Here is an 18,126-nt window from a genome sequence, read left to right as displayed (position 1 = left end):
TGTCCAGGTTCTCCTCAGGGGAACATCTGGGTGTAATCATGCTCCCATCCTCAAAGAGCCACCTGCACAGGGCACCTGAGCCTGGGACTGATGGACAGACTGGCTGTCCACCCTCGGCACTAAGAGACAGTCCCTTTGCCTCTCAGGACCCACAAGATTTCACTTTGATCACAGCAGATAGATTTTTTTATTTAATTATTTATTAATTATCTATTTATTTATTAATTTATTTTTCCATAAAAGGACTCCTCATGTGTGGTGGGGCCACTAGAATAAGTTCAACAAAACAAAATTCTCACAGCAATGCTCTGCAGCCAGGTTAACCAGGAGCAACAATGTTGAAACAATCTTCATTATAACAAGTGGATTAATCGAGGATCCCCCTGTGTTGCTCTTTACCAGTTGCTGTAGGGCAGGACTTGCTCTTCTGGAATCCAGAGCAGAGTCCTTGCTGTACTGCCAGTCTCAGCTTTATACAAACCAGAGCTCAAGGAAAAGGGAGCTGCACAAAGGTTTTCCTGAAAGGACACAGGTGTTGTGGTGGGTTTCTGTGAGAAATGGAGTAGGTTTGCTCAGAGAAATCTACCCTGTATTTCTCCACCTCGGACAGGCCTTTGTTCCCAGAAGAAGCAAATGTCCAACAGCAGCTTCCCCAATGAGTTCCTCCTCCTGCCATTCGCAGACACCCGCGAGCTGCAGCTCCTGCACTTCGGGCTCTTCCTGGGCATCTACCTGGCTGCCCTCCTGGGCAACGGCCTCATCCTCACCGCCATAGCCTGCGACCACCGCCTCCACACCCCCATGTACTTCTTTCTCCTCAACCTCGCCCTCCTCGACCTGGGCTCCATCTCAACCATTGTCCCCAAAGCCATGGCCATTGCTTTGTGGGACACAAGGACCATCTCCTACTCAGGATGTGCTGCCCAGGTCTTTTTTCTCTTCTTCTTGCTTGGAGCAGAATATTCCCTTCTCACTGTCATGGCTTATGACCGCTACGTTGCTATCTGCAAGCCCCTGCACTACGGGACCTTTCTGAGCAGTAGAGCTTGTATGAAAATAGCAGCAGCTGCCTGGGGCGGTAGTTTTTTCTATTCCGTGCTACACACTGCCAATACCTTTTCCCTCCCCCTCTGCCAAGGCAATGCAGTGGACCAGTTCTTCTGTGAAATACCCCAGATTCTCAGGCTCTCCTGCTCAGATGCCTACCTCAGGGAACTTTGGGTAATTGCGGTTAGTCTTTGTTTAGCTTTTGGGTGTTTTGTTTTCATTGTGCTGTCCTATGTGCAGACCTTTAGGGCTGTGCTGAAGATGACCTCTGAGCAGGGCCGGCACAAAGCCTTTTCCATGTGCCTCCCTCACCTGGCCGTGGTCTCCCTGTTCATCACCACTGGCACAGTTGCCTACCTGAGGCCCCCCTCCATCTCCTCCTCATCCCTGGATCTGGTGGTGGCAGTTCTGTATTCCGTGGTGCCTCCAACACTGAACCCCCTCATCTACAGCATGAGGAACCAGGAGCTGAAGGATTCCCTGAAGAAACTGATTCTCTTGGCAGTACTTCAGCAGGACTAAGCCACCCATATTTATTCACTTTGTTGTTGTTGTTGTTGGTTGGTTGGTTGTTTTCTCAGGCAACTCTTGTGCTTTGAACATTTTTCTCTGACTACCCTGTTTGAACATGAATGTCTGGATTTGTCTCTCTCCTCCAGAAGTACAAACCCAGTCCCTCTGTCCCAGAAGCCATCTTTAAATGTACTTATGTCAGAGCTGTACTCCTTTTTCACCTCTCTGGAATAAAAGGGGATGTCTTCAGTGCTGTGTCTGAAGTTTGAGACCTTTTTCCTTCTTCTGGAGTCATGAATACTCTCAAGAAATTGCACCCTAAAAGGGCCTGCTGTTAAGCTTGTGTTCTCCATGTGCGGATGAGATCATGGGGTGATTTGCTAGGGAATGTGGGCTGGACTCAGCCCTCACTTGTGGGTGCCCAGAGCCACTGGAGATGGGAATGGTCAGGACATATCTGCTTGGGACTGTCCAGCATGTGACAGGGTTCGTGTCAGATGCTGATGTCCCACTGCCTCCTGCCCAGGAGAGCACAGGAGAGCACAGGGATTAGGGCCTAGGATCTGATCCAACATGGGGAGAACACGGCCCATGGTGTGCTCACACTCCATGTTGCACCCTGTCCCCAGCGTGTTTGCACTCCCCAGTGTGAACACCCTCAGTGTGCACACTCACCCCATGAGGTGCACACACCGTAGGTATGAGTCCAGGCTCAACAAGAGGCTCTGCTCCATGGGCTCCAGGACTCAAACTAGCATGGTGTCCCACAGAAAAATTCTCAGTAAAGCTGTTGGTCATTACAGAATCACCCAATAGTGAGGACTGGAAGAGTCCAGTCCAAGCTCTTCCCCTTCAAGCATCATTAGCTGGAGCAGGATTTCCAGGACTGCATCTACACATCTTCTGAGTATCTCCAAGGAAGGAGACTCCAAAACCTCTGTGAGTGGCCAGTTTCAGTGATCTGTACTGGTGCTTGGGGTTATTCCTCTCTAGGTGCAGGACCCTGCACTTGCCCTTGTTGACCTTCATGAGGTTCCTCTCAGCCCAACCCTCCAGCCTGTTGAGGTCCCTCTGAATGGCAGCACAGACCTCTGGGGTATCACCTGCTCCTCCCAGCTTGATGTTGTCAGCAGACTTGCTGAGGGCGCCCTCCGTTCCATTGTCCACATCTCTGATAAAATTATATACAATCAATAAATTGAACAACACTGGACCCAGTACTGACCCCTGGGGAACACTACAGGCCACCAGCTAGATTCTGCACCACTGAGCATAACACTCTGTCCTGGTTTCGGTTGGGATAATTTTCCTCCTAGTAGCTGGTAGGGTGCTATGTTTTGGATTAGGATGAGAAGAGCGCTGATAACATACTGATGTTTTAATTGTTGCAGAGCAGTGCTTACACTAAGCCAAAGATTTTTCGGCTTCTCGCTCTGTCCTGCCAGCGAGCAGGCTGGGGGTGCAGCAGGAGCTGGGAGGGGACAGACCCAGGACAGCTGACCCAAACTGGCCAAAGGGGTATTCCATACCATCTGACGTCATGCTAAACAATATATAGGGGTGGCTGGCTGGGGTGGGGGGGGGGCAGCTGCTCGGGGATAGGCTGGGCATCGGTCAGCGGGTGGTGAACAATTGCATTATGCATCACTTGTTTGTACACATTATTATTATTATTATTGTTGTTGTTGTTGTTGTTATTATTATTATTATTTTCCTTTCTTTCCTGTCCTAATAAACTGCCTTTAGCTCAACCCACAGGTTTTCATTTCTTTCTAATTCTCTCTCCCCATCCCAGAGAGGGAGGGAGGGCTGTGAGCGAACGGCTGTGTGGTGCTTAGCTGCTGGCCGGGTTAAACCATAACAGCTACATAAAATACAGCGAGATGACACATCAACAGCATTCCAGGAAGTTTGGCCTTGACTCACATCATGGACACCAAATCAGAGAATTTGGACTCAAAGGTCAATATGTAAGTTGCTACTCTACTTTTGCCCTCATTTCAAAACCTCTTAGGTAGCAGCAGCAGAACAGTTTTGACCAGATAAGTAAGGAGAATCACAGAAGAACAATGGGATAACTCCTGGATATCAACACCTGGAGAAGCTCGGCCTACTCCAGGAAGGTGTCACCCAAAAATTTGAATAGAAAAATCACAGAGAGAGACTCCGGACTCAGAAAACTGGATTGGTTAAAAGGGCCGGTATGGATTGGAACTATGTCAGGGTGGAGTTATCATAAAAAATTATTAAAAAAAACAAAATCCTAAAAATACAGAACCAAATGTAACGGGGGTACCTCCCGGGAGGCACCCACCTCGAGCTGTACATCGTATGAATTGCTAATAAATAAGAACGAAGGAGAGTCAATCTGATCTACTGAAAAGGCAATTCCAGGGTCGAACCAAAAAATATTGGAGGTGGCAGAAGCATAATTCCTTCAACACAAGGTGGCAGCAGCGTGATTCCTTCAACACAAGGTGGCAGCAATGTGGTTCCTTCAACACGAGGTGGCAGCAGCACAATTCCTTCAATACAGGTGGCAGCAGCGTGATTCCTTCAGCTGCTGCCCTTGTCTCACTCCCAGAAGGTCATCGAGGTGCTGGAACATGTCCAAAGAAAGGCAACGAAGCTGGTGAAGGGTCTGGAGATCAAGTCTGATGAGGAGGCTGAGAGAGCTGGGGTTGTTTAGCTTGGAGAAAAGAATCATAGAGTCATAGAGTCATAGAATCATAGAATCATAGAATATCCCGAGCTGGAAGGGACCCATAAGGATCATAAAGTCCAACTCCTGGCACCACACAGGTCTGCCCAAAAGTTTAGACCATGTGACTAAGTGCACAGTCCAATCACTTCTTAAATTCAGACAGGCTTGGTGCAGTGACTACTTCCCTGGGGAGCCTGTTCCAGTGTGCGACCGCCCTCTCGGTGAAGAACCTCTTCCTGATGTCCAGCCTAAACTTCCCCAGCCTCAGCTTCACACCATTCCCATGGGTCCTGTCACTGGTGATAACAGAGAATAGGTCACCTGCCTCTCCACTCCCCCTCGCGAGGAAGTTGTAGACTGCGATGAGGTCCCCCCTCAGCCTCCTCTTCTCCAGGCTGAACAGGCCCAGTGACCTCAGCCGCTCCTCATATGTCTTCCCCTCTAGGCCCTTCACCATCTTCGTCGCCCTCCTCTGGACACTCTCCAGCAGTTTAATGTCCTTTTTGTACTGTGGTGCCCAGAACTGCACACAGTACTCGAGGTGAGGCCGCACCAGCGCAGAGTAGAGCGGGACAATCACTTCCCTTGACCAAATAGCAATGCCATGCTTGATGCACCCCAGGGTACGGTTGGCCCTCCTGGCTGCCAGGGCACACTGCTGGCTCATATTCAACTTGCTGTCAACCACAACCCCCAGATCCCTCTCTGCAGGGCTGCTCCCCAGCGTCTCGTCTCCCAGTCTGTACGTATAGCCAGGGTTGTCCCCTCCCAGGTGCAGGACCCGGCACTTGCTTTTGTTAAACTTCATGTGGTTGGTGATCTGGGCCCAGCTCTCCAATCTGTCCAGATGTCTCTTCAAGGCCTTTCCACCCTCATCCAAGTCCACAACTCCTCCAAGTTTAGTGTCGCCGGCAAATTTGCTCAGAACACCTTCTAGTCCTACATGCAAATCATTTCTAAAAACATTGAAGAGGACTGGCCCTAAAATGGAGCCTTGAGGGACCTCACTAGTGACCATCCGCCAGCCAGATGTGGCCCCATTTACCACAACCCTTTGAGCCCTGCCCGTCAGCCAATTGCTCACCCATCGTATGATGTTTTTTGCTTAGCCGTATGCTGGACATTTTGTCCAGTAGGATCCTAAAAGGTTTTAACTTGTTTCTGCTCGGTTTCGAACCGGGGACCTTTCGCGTGTTAGGCGAACGTGATAACCACTACACTACAGAAACTGCCCTGTCCATCTTCTCTTCCCTGTCTACCCAAGACCATCTTGTACTTTACAACTGCCTTAAAGGAGGTGTCAGTGAGGTGGGGATTGGGTTCTTCTCCCAAGCACCAAGTGATAAGACAAGAGGAAATGGCCTCAACTTGCACCGGGGAGGTTTAGATTGGTTATTAGGAGAAATTGCTTCACTGAAAGGGTGGTGCTGCATTGGAATGGGCTGCCCGGGGAATCAGTTGAGTCACCATCCCTGGAGGTCTTTAAGAAACGTGTAGATGTAGAGCTTAGTGACAAGGTTTAGTGCTAGGTTAAGGGTTGGACCACATGATCTTAGAGGTCTTTTCCAACCTCAGTGATTCAATGATTCTGTGGTTCAGCTGCACAGAGTTGTGCTGGAGAGCTGATCATGATGCAATATGGTATGGAAAATCCCTTTGGACAGTTGGGGTCAGCTGTCCTGCTTCTGTCCCCAGATCTGAAGCACAGCATCACACCGGCTACTGGGAAGGAAAATAACTCTATCCCAGACAAAACCAGGAAATTATCCACCCCTTATTCCATAACATCTATGTCACGCTCAGGTCTCACTCTTCCCAATACAGTTACTCATTCTCTTCCTCATAAGTTACTCATCCGTTGATATGCACACACAGATATCACTCCCTTAATCTATGGGTTGTCCCATGGATGATTCTGGACAGTAGACGTCCCATAGATGATTCTGGATCATTTCATGCTGAAACCAGCTCTGGTTCCATCACCGCTGCACATGTCCATTTCTGTCCAACATTATTCTCTAATTAACCTGGGTGACTCTTACCGTCATGCCACTGATGTGACATAGAGCAATCATAGGAGTGATGACATTCGGTATTATACAGTAATTAACATCAGCCCATTACCTCATGGGCTATCCCCGCCCAACATTAAATCCCCTTGAGGTACGCATCGGACCGCCCCGTTCCTCTGCATCACCCACCCAAATGGGTTTGCCTTTGCCTGAGGCAGCAACATCCCAGACTCTCTTCCCCAGCATGTTTTCTACGTGCACGACAGGGACTTTATCCCCTTCTACAGCACGTAATGGGTTTGATTGGGCAGGTCCAGCTCGGTTGGCAGATCCCCTAGTGTTGACAAACCAGGTGGCCTTTGCCAGATGTGTATCCCAATTTTTGAACGTCCCAGCACCTTCAAGGTAGTCTTTAACAACCCAATGCATCCCTCGATTTTCCCTGGGGTTACGATATACCCACTCAGTACCATGCTCTTTGACCCAAGTGTCTATAAGGTTGTTTGGGAAATGAGCCCCATCATCTGACTCAATTCTTTCTGGGGTGCCATGGCACCTTAAGACTTGCTTTATGAGGCCCAGGATAGAATTCCCGGGGGTGAAATGGGGCACAGGACATGCTTCCAGCCACCCGGCGGTTGCTTCCACCACTGTAGGCATGTGCTGGGTTTGTGGGAAGGGGATAAAACCAACCCTCCAGGCCTCCTCTGTTATTGTTAATATCTCCCTGGGGATATTAGTGGGGTCTGAGTGGGGAAATTGGGGTTCTGGGTGGGAACTGGGGGCTCTGGGGATACTTGGTGGGGGGGGAGATGGGGGTCCTGGAAAAGTAACAGGGAGCTTTGGGGTTCCCTGGGGATACTGGGGGGTTCTGGGGTAATGGGAGGAAATTGGGGGATGGATCTTGGGGTGGTCCCAGGGGGTTCTGGGGATATTGGGAGGGGTCTGAGAGGGGAAATGGGCATTCTGGTGTGGAAAAATGGGAGTTCTGGGGGGAAAATGGAGGGCTTGGAGGATAGTGGGGGTAGATTTTGGGGGAAATGGAGGGTCCCAGGGATACTGGGGTGGGAAATGAGGTCCTGATGAGGTCCAGGGAGAAGCTTGGGGTGGGGGGAGGGGGTCTGGGGATATGGGGGGAGGGAGGTCTGAGGATGGGAAATGGGGGATCGGGGGAAATGGAAGGCTCTGGGGAGGCCCTGAGGGACTCCTGGGGGTGCTCTGGGGGATATTGAGGGAGTCTGAAGGGAACATGGGATCTGGGGGGTAAATGAGGGTACTGAAGGGGATTATAGAAGATTCTTGGGGGGGACTGAGGATAATGAGATGTTTCCAGAGGGTAAATGGGTCATTCTGAGGGGTCCTGGAAATATTAGGAGGGTCTGGAGGAGCCTGAGGTTTCCTGGGTTCTCCCTCTTCATCCCATCCTTTGCTCAAAATCTTTGATTTTCCCTCCATTTTGCAGACAGGCTCTGCCATAGTGGCGAGGAGCCCTTGGGGATATTGGGGACCCCCCCACGTGCTTCCTGAATGTGCCTTACCCCCCCCCCCCCCAAATGTCCTCCCCAAAATTCACACACACACATGTGGCCATACCAAGGGACAAGCAGAGCAGGGGGATCTTTGCTTTATTGCCCACCCCCCCCCCACCTTACAATAGAGGCTTCAGCGCCCCAGGGCAGTGGCACCTTGGGGGAACCGCCCCCCAAGCCCTGCTTTAGGGGAGAAAAAAAGCACTTTTTGGGTCCTTTGAGATGAGAACACATGCTTTGGGTTGAGAAAAGCCAGTTTGGGGTCTTTTCAGTGGGAAACCTGGCAGTTTGTGCTGAGAAAAGCAGGTTTGGGGTCATTCTGGACGGGAACAGACAGTTTGGGGTGAGGAAAGCTGTTCTTGGGTCTGTTCGGAGGGGAACCTGTAAGTTTGTGGGGAGAAATGCCCTTTTTGGGATCCCTAACCCTAAAACCTAACCCTAAACCCTAACCCTAACCCTAATCCTAACTCTAACTCTAAACCTAGACCTAACCCTAACCATAGCCCTAACCCTAACCCTAACGCTAACCCTAACCCTAACCCTAACCCTAACCATAGCACTAACGCTAACCCTAAACCTAACCCTAACCCTAACCATAGCCCTAACCCTAACCCTAAACCTAACAATAACCCAAACCCTAACCCTAAAACCTAACCCTAATCCTAACCGTAACCCTAACCCTAACCCTAACCCTAACCCTAGCCCTAGCCCTAGCCCTAGCCCTAGCCCTAGCCATGACCGTGACCCTGACCCTGACCCTGACCCTAACCCCTAACCCCTAACCCTAACCCTAACCCTAACCCTAACCCTAACCCTAACCCCTAACCCTAACCCCTAACCCTAACCCTAACCCTAACCCTAACCCTAACCCTAACCCTAACCCTAACCCCTAACCCTCTAACCCTAACGCCCTAACCCTAACCCTCTAACCCTAACCCCCTAACCCTAACCCTAACCCTAACCCTAACCCTAACCCTAATCCAATATGGCCTCCCGGAAGTCCAGTGCCCGAGAACTACATCTCCCGGCATGCTCTGGGAAGGCAACATGGCCTCCCGGAAACCCAGTGCCCAAGAACTACATTTCCCAATACTCCATGGAAAATTGAGCCTCGCACCCTGTCGTAGGATGCCATGTTTTGCTCTGTTACATTCCCCGTTCTGTTTTGTGTTTATGGAGGTTTTCCCCCCGTTTTGGGGGTTTCCCCTCAATTTCGGGTTTCCACCTCTCCATTTCAGGGTTCTTCCCCACAATTTTGGGCTTCCTTCCCCTAATTTGGTGCTTCGTCCCCCCAGTTTTGGGGTTCCCCCTCCATTTTGGGGATTCCCCCCCCAATTCCAAGCCCCCGACAATTTTGGGGTCCCCCACCATCTTTTTTTTGGCCTGCCACCCTAATATTAAGGTTCTTTTCCCCAATGTTGGGGTTCTCACCACATTTTTGAGGTTCCTTCCCTTAATTCGGGGCTTCGCCCCCCGAAATCTGGGGCTTTAACCCCAATTTTGGAGTCCCCCACCCTCCTTTTTTGGGTTTCCCCCTAATATTAAGAGTTCTTCCGCCCAATTTTGGGGGATCCCACAATTTTGAGGTTCCTTCCCCTAACTTGGGGCTTCAACCTTTCTATTTTGGGGGGGCTCCCACCCTCTTATTTTGGCCTTCCACCCTAATAGTAGGCCTAACCCCTAAGAACCCTGACCCCTAACCCTACGGCACCCACGGATCTAACCCTAACCCCTACCCCTAAAAACCCTACCCCTAAAAACCCTTACAGCCCTAACCCAATAAAATTTACCACACTAAACCCCTGAAGACCTACGCCTAAAACCCCTAACCCTAAAAATTAAGACCCTCTAAACACTAACCCAAAAAATTAAGACTCTCAAGGCCCTAACCCTGGAGACCCTAACCTTAAAAAAAGAATTAAGACCTTAAAACCCTAACCCTAAATACCTGACCATAAATAAAACCCTAAGACCCTAACCCTAAAAACCCTATCAACACTAAAACCCCAAAAAACTCTAAAACCCTAACACACTAACCCCCAAACCCTAACCCTTATAACTCCAACCCTAACGACCTTAAAATCCTAACCCTAAACCCTGGAAACCCTAACCCTGAAACCCAAACCAGTGCCTTAGCCCTGAAACCTTAAAACCCTAACACCTTGTTAGAAGCACTCTGTAACCAATAACATAGGCTCAGGTAAGGATCTCAGCGAGGTAGCATTTTTATTCACGATTGCAATGGCAGGCGTCCCACAAGCCACCTACTAGTTCCATAACACAGCTTATATAATTTTTTTTTTCCCTCTCAGTGACCAGGACCCTCCCCAGTTTCCCCATTGACTGGGTAATCCAGGTTCACAATCTATTCGGTGCTTCACAGAAAATACACAGCTGCTGGCCTGTTACAGGTCAATTTTCTTTTTTTCTTGACTGTTTTCCTCTTTGAGGTGGTAATGTTTCTTACACCGCAATTTCCACCCAATTGCTCTAAGGATTCTGGTTGTCTGCATTTTACAAGGTTGTCTGGTAAGCTTTCTTATCACTGCAAGCATATCTCAATACCACCTTCCTTCCCTCTAAACGATGTAACTCTGTGCAAAAACATTTTTATTCCCACAACCTTGATCCCCTTACCCTAAAATCCTTATTCCCTTTAACCCTAACAAATATAACCACAACCCTAACCCTTCATATCAACCCCCCAACGCTAATGACACTGACTAATAATCCAAACCCCAAACTGCCCCTGACCCCAGACAACCAACAAAGAAACAGACGCAAAGCTGAAAAATACAAAAAAGGCAAAACCCTGGATAGAGACCCCAAATCACAAACACGCGACCAAAATGCTACAGAAAAGCCCCAGACGCAGGCCCCAAGCACTACAGCTAGGCCCCAGAAGCTCAAGACACATCCCAAAGCCAAAATGCAAGCCCCAAACGCTACAGAAAAGCCCCCAAACACCAGACGCAGGCTGCAGAAGTCTACAAGCAGGCCCCAATGCACCCCCAGACGCAGGCCCCAACCACACCCGGATGCAGACCCCAACTGTCCACAAGCAGCTCCCAACCCCCCCCCCCCATGAACTGGACCCCACCCCACCCACCCAGATGCAGGCCCCACGCCCCAGCCCCAGCCCCCACGCCCCAGACTCAGGCCCCAAAGGTGTACAACCAGCTCCCAACTGCCCCCCTCAAAGGGAGGTCCCAAAGCCTGCCAGAGGACCCTAGAGTGTACAAGCAGCTCCCAACCCACCCGGCACAGGCCCCAACCCCCCCCCCAGACACAGGCCCCAAAGGTGTACAAGCAACTCCCCACCCTCCCCAGAGGCAAGCCCCAAAGGTGTACAAACAGCCCCAACCCCCCAAGACCCAGACCCCTACAGTGTAGAAGCAGCTCCCAACCCCCCTCTCCCCCCAAGGCAGGCCCTAACAGTGTACAAGCAGCTCCCAACCCCCCCAGACACAGGCCCCAAAGGTGTACAAGCAGAGTGGCATCCCAACTGCAGGGAGGAGAAATGCCCCAGTGCCATCTGTCTGTCCCTGTCCTGCCTCCCTTGGCAGGAACACTGGGGCATTTCACCATATTTCCCCATCTGTCCTTGCCGTCTTTGTCCCAGCTAAACCCTGTGGGGTCTGGGCCCTGCAGTGTGTGGGGCTGCCAATGAGCTGGCCCTCCCTGCAGGACACCCCATCTTCAGGACATCTCTGTCTTTCCCCGGGTCGTCCTGCTGGGCTGCAGGCTGCCGTCCACAAGGGCACAGCTCCCCCAAGGCAGCTTTGCTATCTAGGAGCCCGATGCAGAAGACAGCTCACTGCTAAGGTGATGGAAATGCTGCTGGATGGTGTCTGTGGGCATCTGCAATGAGCCCTCTGTGTCTTTGGCTGGGAGGGGAGAGCTGAGGTCCTCCTCAGGTACACCGACATGGGGCGGGGAGTTGTTGATTCGCACTTTCAGACTGGATTCGTCTGCTCTCAGCAGTGTCCAGGTTCTCCTCAGGGGAACATCTGGGTGTAATCATGCTCCCATCCTCAAAGAGCTGCCAGCACAGGGCACCTGAGCCTGGGACTGAGGGACAGACTGGCTGTCCACCCTCGGCACTAAGAGACAGTCCCTTTGCCTCTCAGGACCCACAAGATTTCACTTTGATCACAGCAGATAGATTTTTTTATTTAATTATTTATTAATTATTTATCTATTTATTTATTTATTTATTTTTCCATAAAAGGACTCCTCATGTGTGGTGGGGGCCACTAGAATAAGTTCAACAAAACAAAATTCTCACAGCAATGCTCTGCAGCCAGGTTAACCAGGAGCAGCAATGTTGAAACAAGCTTCATTATAACAAGTGGATTAATCGAGGATCACCCTGTGTTGCTCTTTACCAGTTGCTGTAGGGCAGGACTTGCTCTTTTGGAATCCAGAGCAGAGTCCTTGCTGTACTGTCAGTCTCAGCTTTATACAAACCAGAGCTCAAGGAAAAGGGAGCTGCACAAAGGTTTTCCTGAAAGAACACAGGTGTTGTGGTGGGTTTCTGTGAGAAATGGAGCAGGTTTGCTCAGAGAAATCTACCCTGTAATTCTCCACTTTGGACAGGCCTTTGTTCCCAGAAGAAACAAATGTCCAACAGCAGCTTCCCCACCGAGTTCCTCCTCCTGCCATTTGCAGACACACGCGAGCTGCAGCTCCTGCACTTTGGGCTCTTCCTGGCCATCTACCTGGCTGCCCTCCTGGGCAACGGCCTCATCCTCACCGCCATAGCCTGCGACCACTGCCTCCACACCCCCATGTACTTCTTCCTCCTCAACCTCGCCCTCCTCGACCTGGGCTCCATCTCAACCATTGTCCCCAAAGCCATGGCCAACTCCTTGTGGGACACCAGGGCCATCTCCTACTCAGGATGTGCTGCCCAGGTCTTTTTTCTCTTCTTCTTGCTTGGAGCAGAATATTCCCTTCTCCCTGTCATGGCTTATGACCGCTATGTTGCTATCTGCAAGCCCCTGGACTACGGGACCTTTCTGAGTAGTAGAGCTTGTAAGAAAATAGCAGCAGCTGCCTGGGGCGGTAGTTTTTTCTATTCCATGCTACACACTGCCAATACCTTTTCCATACCACTGTGCCAAGGCAATGCCCTGGACCAGTTCTTCTGTGAAATCCTCCAGATTTTCAGGCTCTCCTGCTCAGATGCCTACCTCAGGGAACTTTGGGTAATTGCGGTTAGTCTTTGTTTAGCTTTTGGGTGTTTTGTTTTCATTGTGCTGTCCTATGTGCAGACCTTTAGGGCTGTGCTGAAGATGACCTCTGAGCAGGGCCGGCACAAAGCCTTTTCCATGTGCCTCCCTCACCTGGCCGTGGTCTCCCTGTTCATCACCACCGGCACAGTTGCCTACCTGAGGCCCCCCTCCATCTCCTCCTCATCCCTGGATCTGGTGGTGGCAGTTCTGTATTCCGTGGTGCCTCCAACACTGAACCCCCTCATCTATAGCATGAGGAACCAGGAGCTGAAGGATTCCTTGAAGAAACTCATTCTGTTGGCAGTACTTCAGCAGGACTAAGCCACCCATATTTATTCACTTTATTGTTGTTGTTGTTGGTTGGTTGGTTGTTTTCTCAGGCAACTCTTGTGCTTTGGACATTTTTCTCTGACTACCCTGTTTGAACATGAATGTCTGGATTTGTCTCACTCCTCCAGAGGTACAAGCCCAGTCCCTCTGTCCCAGAAGCCATCTTTAAATGTACTTATGTCAGAGCTGTACTCCTTTTTCACCTCTCTGGAATAAAAGGGGATGTCTTCAGTGCTGTGTCTGAAGTTTGAGATCTTTTTCCTTCTTCTGGAGCCATGAATACTCTCAAGAAATTGCACCCTAAAAGGACCTGCTGTTAAGCTTGTGTTCTCCATGTGTGGATGAGATCATTGGGTGATTTGCTAGGGAATGTGGGCTGGACTCAGCCCTCACTTGTGGGTGCCCAGAGCCACTCGAGACGGGAATGGTCAGAACATATCTGCTTGGGACTGCCCAGCATGTGACAAGTCTCGTGTCAGATGCTGACGTCCCACAGCCTCCTGCCCAGGAGAGCAAAGGGATTATTCACAGACAGCCTGTTTCTAGGGGTGGGCAGCAAATGCAGCTTCAGAATGCCACGTGGAGTCACCCAAAGGGCTAAGTGGAAAACTACCTGGGCTAGTTAGGGTTCTGTAGTCCCATGAGAGGCAGCAGAGACACAGAGGCTGCAGGGAAGGGAGCCTGAGGAATGACTCATGTCCCCTTCAATGAAGAGCCATAGCCGGGATCTAAGGACACACCTGAACACGGCCTGAGCCACTTGAAATTCCCTGTGATTGCCCTGAACTCCTACAACAGCCACAGGTCCCTGTGGAGGGGGATACATATGTACAATGACCCCCATCTGTCTGGGTTTGCTTCCCACCCCGACCCCCAGCCACCACAACCCACTCACTCCACACAACACCACCAGCAGCAGGGCCCTGTGGGGAGTTCAGAGAGGGGGCCACGAACAGCCAGCCAGGCCAGCACAGATTCACTCACATGGGGAACAGCTCTCTGGGGAGCACAGATTCCCCTGGAGAAGAGCAGGGCACTCTGGGTGTGGTGCAGGAATAGATGAGAAAGAAAGGCCTGCTTCTGGCTGCACCAGCTCAGGGCAGGCTGCTCTGTGTGAGGAGCCCAGGGCCCGGACCCTTGTGTTGTCCTGCAGAGTTACTAGCACAAAGGGGCTGCAGGCGGTCAGGAACTGGGATATGCTGTACAGGAGAACAGGGGCACGGGAGGAATTCTCAACTTGCATGGAGGATGACATGAGCAAGAGAAACCTCTTCTTAAGAAGAAAGCAAGTCTGCCCTCACAACCTCCTTCACACAACCGTGCTGTTCCTCTGAGTGCTGGGTGGTGGTAAGTTTTCCAATGGGATCAAATAAGAGAAAACAAAGTGACAGCAAACAGGTTCAGCAGGTCCTCAGCACCCCAGCACAGATCCACAATCCCATAACCTCCAGCAGCTGGCAGAGGGAAACAAAACCCGTCTGAAGTTCCGTTGCTTCTTAAACAATTTCCAGCAGCTCCAGCAAGAAGTCAGTGCTGATGAGAGGTCTGCGACCCTGACAGCTGCCCTCCCTCCCCACCATCGGGTGGGTATGGAGGTCACCTGGGAGCAGCCTCAGGGCCTAGGATCTGATCCAACATGAGGAAAACACGGCCCATGGTGTGCTCACACTCCATGTTTCACCCTGCCCCCGGCGTGTTTGCACTCCCCAGTGTGAACACCCTCAGTGTGCACACTCACCCCATGAGGTGCACACACCGTAGGTAAGAGTCCAGGCTCAACAAGAGGCTCTTCTCCATGGGCTCCAGGACTCAAACTAGCATGGTGTCCCACAGAAAAATTCTCAGTAAAGCTGTTGGTCATTACAGAATCACCCAATAGTGAGGACTGGAAGTGTCCAGTCCAAGCCCTTCCCCTTCAAGCATCATTAGCTGGAGCAGGATTTCCAGGACTGCATCTACACCTTTTGAGTCTCCAAGGAAAGAGACTCCGAAACCGCTGTGGGTGGCCAGTTTCAGTGGTCATCCACCCACAGTATCACAGAATCACAGAATGGCTGAGGTTGGAAGGGACCTCTGGAGATTATCTAGTCCACCCCCCTGCTGAGCAGGATCACCTAGAGCACATTGTGCAGGATGGCATCCAGGTGGGTTTAGAATATTTCCAGAGAAGGAGACTCCACAACCTCTCTGGGCAACCTGTCCCAGGGCTCTGTCACCCTCACAGTAAAGTGCCCCCCTCTTAGTGAGTCAGAACCTCCTGTGCTTCAGTTTGTGCCCATCGCCTCTCATCCTCTCACTGGGCAAAACTGAAAAGAGACCAGATCCATCCTCTCAACACCCTCCCCTTAGATATTTATATACATTAATGAGGTCTCCCCTCAGTCTTCTCTTTTCCAGGATAAACAGGCCCAGTTCTCTTAGCCTGTCCTCATACAAAAGGTGCTCTAGTCCCCTCATCATCTTTGTAGCCCTCCTCTGACCTTGCTCCAGTAGTTCCATGTCCCTCTTCTACTGGGGAGCCCAGAACTGGACACAATACACCACGTGTGGCCTCACCAGGGCCACACCTCCCTTGACCTGCTTGCAACACTCTTCCGAGTGCAGGCCAAGATACCGTTGGCCTTCTTGGCCACAAGAGCACACTGCTGACTCATGGTCAGCCTGCTGTCCGCCAGGGCTCCCAGGTCCCTCTACAGAACTGCACTCCAGCAGGTCAGCCCCCAGCCTGTACTGGTGCTTGGGGTTATTCCTCCCTAGGTGCAGGACCCTGCACTTGCCTGTATTGAACTTCATGAGGTTCCTCTCAGCCCAACCCTCCAGCCTGTCCAGGTCCCTCTGAATGGCAGCACAGCCCTGTGGGGTATCAGCCACTCCTCCGAGCTTTGTGTCATCAACAAACTTGCTGAACAGAAATGAAAGAAGGAGAGAAGGTGAATCAAATGCCTTATTTTGAATAGCCAAGTGTGCACTAATCCCAGCTTATATGGGCTACAGCAATGTCTTCAGGAAGACTCTGCAACACCCAGACACACTCATTTTCCTTTTCCTCCACAGTATATTATTTGTGACTTCCTGATGCCAGCAGGGGTGACCATGATCTCCTCTAACAACCCACACCTCTCATTCAATTGTTCAGACTTCCCTTTCTAGTCAAAGGAGCGAAACCCATTGTCTCAACTGAGATCCTTGGCCTAATCTGCTTCTGCACCACCTCCTGCTCCAGAAAGGTACCGTAGGTGTCAGGTCAGATTCCCCAGCCGCACTGGAGGGCTTCAGCTGTCCCAGGAGTGCAGTGCCTCTCTCTGGGTGCACAACTGAATCAACTCATGCATGAAGATGCTAGGCAAATCTTTAAATGAATGGAAAAACACATTCCTGTGACTGGTGTGTAAGAAGTCTTCATTTTCAGAATTTTGAAGGTTGTCTACAAACTCTCAGGATTTCTTTTCATAGGTCTTGGAAACATGCCAGCAATGTGATGAACCTTACCTTCTATGTAAATATAAATTTATACACACATTTCCAAAAAAGGATGTCCTGATGGCACTTTCAGTGCAGGGACGTCCTCAGGGATGAGTGAGAGAAATGGTGCAAGGTTGGGAGGTGTGGAACAAGTTTGTCTGCACAGTGTCAAACTTCTCCTATCTGTCCAGACCTCCTTAAGAGACTCTTAGGCCTGTCTGTGTCTTAATAAGCCCAAGGTGTAGTTGCTGACAAGTTTATCAGCTTCAGCTCCTGAGAGGAGACTGATGAAATCTCTCAGAAAACCCAAGTCAGAAGCCAAACCCCAAAGTCCTTCAAAGCACTGATTGGTCCCTCTGAGGGCCATTACTGACAAAGGCCCATGGACTCCTTAGAGCAGGTAATTGGAGGCCATGATTACAGGTAGGCCAAGGCCCTGTGCAGGTGTCTCTGAGGCTGAGAAAATGCTGGCTTTGTTTAATCAAGCAGAAAGGCCATATCCTGCTGCCATCTGTGGGCAGAGATGTCCTGTCCCTCATCTGGAGCTCTGGGCTCTTCCTCGGTCGGTGGGATGTGGGTTATGCAGTGTCAAGTGAAAGACAACGGTGTGACACCTCCTGGCCTCTGTCAGGGGGAGCAAAGTGGAGACAAGCCCCATTGCTAAGAGGACAACGTGTTTCCTCCCAGGCCTTGGTGGCAGGGAGATGTGCCAAGGGTACAAGACCTTGGCTTTCTTGGCTAAGTCTCACGTTGCCAGAGCCCTTGTCCATTGCCACCACTGGCTGTCCTATATTGTCCCACACCTGTCCCTGTTTCCCTTCAGGATGCAAACATCCATCTTGCTTTCCCCCCTTGCTCACCCCTTCACATTTCTATGACTTCATTGATGTCTCTACCCTCTCCAGCTGTGCCCTGAAACACAAACCCATGGACTGATAACAGATTCCCTCCAGGTAACTTCTGATACTATAGAACATCCCTTCCACTCACTTATCTTCTCTCTCATGTCTTATCTCCAGCACCCAAGCTTCCCTTTGAGGCAGGTTTTCTCTCACATGCTGTTTCCCATGATCAAGGAAAGTTCCAACATCTCAGAAACCATCCTTCACACAGGCATCCACACCCATCAGCCTTCATGGGGCCTGTCAGCTGACCAGACAGAAGGATCCTCACCATGATCTTCCAGGCCATGTGTCCTTCCTGCTGGCCTTTCAGCTCCTCAGATAGACACAACCAAGCCACATGTCTGCTGTTCCCCAGTCATGTACTCAGGCACAAGAGACTTGACAACC

At 50.8% G+C, this 18,126-nt stretch overlaps 1 protein-coding gene across 1 annotated transcript; it reads left to right on the top strand.

Annotated features, from left to right (window-relative positions):
* Positions 1–282: 282 nt before the first annotated feature.
* On the top strand, positions 283–1,569 carry LOC310887782 (olfactory receptor 14C36-like; the record flags this gene model as incomplete). The annotated part of the gene is made up of 1 exon (XM_083813947.1): positions 283–1,569. Exon 1 carries the CDS (start codon positions 634–636, stop codon positions 1,567–1,569), a length of 936 nt encoding a protein of 311 aa, XP_083670073.1. The 5' UTR covers positions 283–633.
* Between the last annotated feature and the right edge of the window lie 16,557 nt (positions 1,570–18,126).

Source organism: Anser anser (assembly GCF_964211835.1).
Source record: "Anser anser genome assembly, chromosome: 29".
Lineage (NCBI taxonomy): Eukaryota > Metazoa > Chordata > Aves > Anseriformes > Anatidae > Anser > Anser anser.
Note: the sequence above shows the minus strand (reverse complement) of the source record. Positions and strands in the feature narration are given on the sequence as shown.